Source organism: Cebus imitator, unplaced genomic scaffold, assembly GCF_001604975.1.
Source record: "Cebus imitator isolate Cc_AM_T3 unplaced genomic scaffold, Cebus_imitator-1.0 Scaffold87, whole genome shotgun sequence".
Classification (NCBI taxonomy): Eukaryota; Metazoa; Chordata; class Mammalia; order Primates; family Cebidae; genus Cebus; species Cebus imitator.
This window is the reverse complement of record NW_016107402.1, coordinates 3,025,943-3,031,059: the sequence shown is the minus strand read 5'-3', so window position 1 is coordinate 3,031,059 and position 5,117 is coordinate 3,025,943. Positions and strand designations below refer to the sequence as shown.

The 5,117-nt window shown below is 42.5% G+C and overlaps 1 protein-coding gene across 1 annotated transcript in view; it reads left to right on the top strand.

Annotated features, from left to right (window-relative positions):
• SYF2 (SYF2 pre-mRNA splicing factor) overlaps window positions 1–5,117 on the top strand; it is an 11,150-nt gene that overhangs the window by 4,555 nt on the left and 1,478 nt on the right. The window contains exons 4-6 of the mRNA XM_017534601.2: window positions 82–199; window positions 776–866; window positions 3,631–3,729. Of these exons, the coding sequence (XP_017390090.1) occupies window positions 82–199; window positions 776–866; window positions 3,631–3,729 (308 nt within the window). The remainder of the gene's footprint in view (window positions 1–81; window positions 200–775; window positions 867–3,630; window positions 3,730–5,117) is intronic.

The following is a 5,117-nucleotide window of genomic DNA, read 5'->3' as shown; positions in this document are numbered from 1 at the left end:
AAAAAAAAAAAAAAAAAATAAAGTAAATCAAATTACTGCTTGTATCATAATTGTAGGTATCAGCTTTTTTCTTCTGTTTAGGAATGTGCAGCAAGAGGAGAAGATTATGAGAAAGTGAAGTTGCTGGAGATCAGTGCAGAAGATGCAGAAAGATGGGAGAGGAAAAAGAAGAGGAAAAACCCTGATCTGGGATTTTCAGGTCAGAGTGACCTTTATTGAACTGTACTTTATTAGCTGGGCTGAGAATCATTTCCTTTATTGTCTCTGGTTTCAAGAAAGGATCTGCCTCTTGGCTTCCTTCATGGGATATTCTTTTCGAGGCCCAAGACCAAGAAAAGTACAATTACGTCTCTTAGGACAGAAATGAAAAAAGGCTGTACTTCAGTTAGCTGGGTTTCTAAATACTTGATGGTAAAATTTATTAAAGTCTGTTCGTCAGCATCTTCAGGACAGAAGCTATGCTTACAATAGTGTTTTGAACATATACTACTTCATACAGATTGAGTATCCCTAGTCTGAAAATCTGAAATCCAAAATGTTGCAAAATCCAAAACTGTTTGAGTGCCAGTATGATGCTGTGATGGTTGAAAGAAATGCTGATTGGAGCATTTCAGATTTTGGATTTAAGTATAATACAAATATTCCAAAATCTGAAAAAATCTAAAACACTTCCAATCCCAAGCATTTTGGATAAGGGATAATATAGATTTTTCTCTCAATAGGAAGGTCCAAAGAGGGAAATATATCATCTCTGTTTCTCATTTTATGTTTTTAGATTATGCTGCTGCCCAGTTACGCCAGTACCATCGTTTGACCAAGCAGATCAAACCTGACATGGAAACATATGAGAGACTGAGAGAAAAACAGTAAGTCCTTTATTCATCCTGAGGTGATGTGGATGTATTTGTGTGTACGTGTGTGTATGTGTACACATGTACATAAATAGAATCATGCTTTAATGCTGTATGGGTTATTAATAGCTGTCTAAGGATGGTCTGTGTTTTTTCAGGATTTTTTTCCTTGTGTTTTTTTTTCTTTTGAGATGGAGTCTTGGTCTGTCACCCAGGCTGGAGTGCAGTGGTACGGTCTTAGCTCACTGCAACCTCCACCTCCTGGGTTCAGGCGATTCTTCTGCCTCAGCCTCCTGAGTAGCTGGGATAACAGGGGCCCATCACCATGCCCAGCTAATTTTTCTGTTTTTAGCTGAGATGGGGTTTCATCATGTTGGCCAGGCTGGTCTTGAACTCCTGACCTCAAGCAGTCTGCCCACCTTGACCTCCCAAAGTGCTGGGATTACAGCTGAGTCACTGTGCCTGGCCCTTCCTTGCTTGTTGTTGTTTTTTTTTTTAAGAGACAGGGTCTCGCTTGTTGCCTAAGCTGGAGTGCATTGCCACCATCATGGCTCACTGTAACCTGAAAGTTGTGGCTTCAAGGGATCTTTCCACATGAGCCTCCTCAATAGCTAGGATTATAGGCATGTGCCATGATTCCTGGCTAATTAACTTTTTGTAGAGGTGGGGTGTCACTGTCTTGCTCAGGCTGTCTCGAACTCCTGGACTCAAGTGATCCTCCCACTTTGGCATCTCTCAGAGGGTTGAGATTATAGGTCTGAGCCACTGTGCCAGGCCTGGTCTCTGTTTTGACAGCACTGTTTATTGCTTATTTCACAGCAATTAAATTGATCACCCGTTTTTTGTTTTTTCCTAAAAACTGGTAGTTTTGTTTTTTTCTAAGACTGGTTGTTGATTGATTAACACCTTGATCGTCGTAGTTACTTGTTACTGATGTACTGTTTTAGGAAGCAGAATGCTTTAGTGCTGGGATTGGTGAACTTTTTTTTTTTTTTTTTTTTTTGAGAGGGAGTTTGGCTTTTGTTGCCCAGGCTGGAGTGCAATGGTGTGATCTTGGCTCACCACAACCTCCGCCTCCTAAGTTCAAACGATTCTCCTGCCTCAGCCTTCCGAGTAGCTGGGATTACAGGCACGCATCACCATGCCCAGCTAATTTTGTATTTTTAGGAGAGACAGGGTTTCTCCATGTTAGTCAGGCTAGTCTCAGACTCCCGACCTCAGGTGATCCCCCCACCTCAGCTTCCCAAAGTGCTGGGATTACAGGCATGAGCCACCATGCATGCCCAGCCGGGGTTGGTGAACTTTTTCTGTGAAGAACCAGATAGTAAATATTTTCAGCTTTGTGAGCCATATAGTCTCTGTCACAGCTACTCAGCTGTGCTGCTGCAGTGCAAAAGCAGCTGCAGAGGATTCATGAAAGAATGGGTGCGGCTGTGTCCCAGTAAAACTGTTGTCGTAAACAGGTGGTGGGCTGTCGTTTGCCAGCTTGCTTTAGTGGAAAAGAAAATAACCTCAGGATGGAGCTCTAATCCCAGCTCTGTCCCTAGCACTTTGTAACCTTTGATAAGTCCTGGAGCCTCTGCCCGTTGGCTCTTTGATCTGTAGAATGAAGGTGTTGGAGAAGATGATGTCTTAGTTTCCTTTCAATTTTGTATTTTAAAAAATATTTAAAAAATTTTTTCTTAGTTCTCATAAGATCTGAATCAATTTTGTATTTTTCAATTTTTTTTTTTTGAGACAGAGTCTCGCTCTGTCGCCCAGGCTGGAGTGCAGTGGCACAATCTCAACTCACTGCAACCTCTGCCTCCCAGGTTCAAGGGGTTCTCCTGCCTTAGCCTCCCAAGTAGCTGGGATTAAGGCGCCCGCCACCATGCTTGTAAATTTTTGTGTTTTTAGTAGAGATGGAGTTTTACCATGTTGGCCAGGCTGGTCTCAAACTCCTGACCTCAGGTGATGTGCCCACTTTGGGCTCCCAAAATGCTGGGATTCCAGGCATGAGCCACTGTGCATGGCCATATTTTTATTTTAATGAAAAAAAAATTGTTTTTTCAGACAGAGTCTTACTTTGTTGCCCAAGGTGGAGTGCAGTGGGGTGATCTTGGCTCATGGCAATCTCCACCTCCCAGGTTCAAGTGATTCTCCTGCTTCAGCCTCCCGAGTAGCTGGGACTACAGGTGTGTGCCACCATGCCTGGCTAATTTTTGTACTTTTAGTAGAGACAGGGTTTTGCCATGTTGGCCAGGCTGGTCTTGAACTCCTGACCTCAAATGATCCACCTGACTTGACTTCCCAAAGTGCTGGGAATACATATGTGAGTCACCACATTGGGCCTGTATTTTATTAAAGAAAAAAATTGGGCTGGGCACAGTGGCTCACGCCTGTAATCAGTGCTTTGGGAAGTGAGGCAGGCGGATCACAAAATCAGGTATTCGAGACCAGCCTGGCCAACATGGAGAAACCTCATCTCTACTAAAGATAGAAAAAATTTAGCTGGGCATGGTGGCGCGTGCCTGTAATCCCAGCTACTCAGGAGGCTGAGGCAGGAGAATCGCTTGAATTTGGGAGGTGGAGGTTGCAGTGAGCTGAGACCTTGCTGCTGCACTCCAGCCTGGGCAACAGAGCAAAACCCTGTCTCAAAAAAAAAAAAAAAAATTAAAGTAGGATCTCACAGTAAATATACGTGTATATTTTCTTTCTCATCATGAATGGTAGTTTCATTTGACATTTGAAAATGGAGCATTTATAGTGTTCCCATAAGTTAATTTTGCTGTCTTTTCAGTGGAGAAGAGTTTTTCCCAACATCTAATAGTCTTCTTCATGGAACACATGTGCCTTCCACAGAGGAAATTGACAGAATGGTCATAGATTTGGAAAAACAGTAAGTATTCAGTAGAGCAGCCTGACATTGTAAATAGTTAGTGACAAATGCACTTAAAGTATGCACCTGAATCTCATGTGCTTAGAATGAATTGAAAAGATATAAATTACACTTGCTAATTTCTGATGCATCTATAGTGGTTTGGGAGTGGATAGCAAGTATGGGTTGAACATGTATGACTTGGAGTGGAGATGCAGAATGTTGATGAAATGGAATTGTTATAAGTAAAGGGGAAAGGTATAAAAAAAAAGGATCCTTCTTTAAGGACTTTAACAGTTACTCCCCTGTTTGATTTGAAGAAACAAGAATGTTGTAGTATATGTTCCTCAATTATGTTTGTGCTTCCTAATTCTGATAGAGGCAACTATTAAGTAGAGCAGAATGAAAATATATTAGGAGTTAATACGTGTAAAGTATTAAGAATGGTGTCTGGCCTGGGCGTAGTGGCTCCTGCCTGTAATCACAGGCCTTCAGGAGATTGAGGCAGGAGGATCGCTTGAGCCCAGAAGTTTGAGAACAGCCTGGGTAACGTGGCAAAACCCTGTCACTACAAAAAGAATACAAGAATTAGCTGGGCATGGTGGTGCATGCCTGTAGTCCCAGCTACTTGGGAGACTCAGTCAGGAGGATCACTTGAGTCTAAGTGGTCGAGGGTGCAGTGAACTGTGATTGCACCACTGCACTCCAGTTTGGGTGACAGAGTGAGACCCTATGTCAAAACAAACAAACAAACAAAAAGCAGTGTCTGGCACATATTGTGCACTCAGTATTAGCTATGATTATTTAATATAATTTTTTTTTCGAGACGGAGTCTCACTCTGTTGCTCAGGCTGGAGTGCAGTGGTGTGATCTCGGTTCACTGCAGTCTCCGCCTCTCAGGTTCAAGCTACCTCCAGAGTGGTTGGGGCCACAGGCATGCGCCACCACTCTTGGCTAGTTTTTGTATTTTTAGTACAGATCCAGTTTTGCCATGTTGATGAGGCTGGTCCCGAACTCCTGACCTTAGGTGATCCACCTGCCTCGGCCTCCCAAAGTGCTAGGATTACAGGTGTGAGCCATGGTGCCTGGCCTATTTAATGTAATTATTGTTACAGTTATCTTCTTATTTAAAAAATGTATTAAAAATTTTTTTATAGTGATGGAGTCTCTGTGTTATCCAGGCTGGTCTGGAACTCGTGAGTTCAAGTGATCCTCTTAAAAAATGTATTTAAAAATATTTTTTTATAGCGATGGAATCTCTCTGTGTTGTCCAGGCTGGTTTGGAACTCCTGAGCTCAAGCAATCCTCCCAAAGGACCTTTGGGGAGGCCTTGTCCTTCAGAAATACTAGGGTTACAGGCATCAGCCGCCATGACCAGCTAATAGTTATCTTCTTTTTTTTTTTTTTTT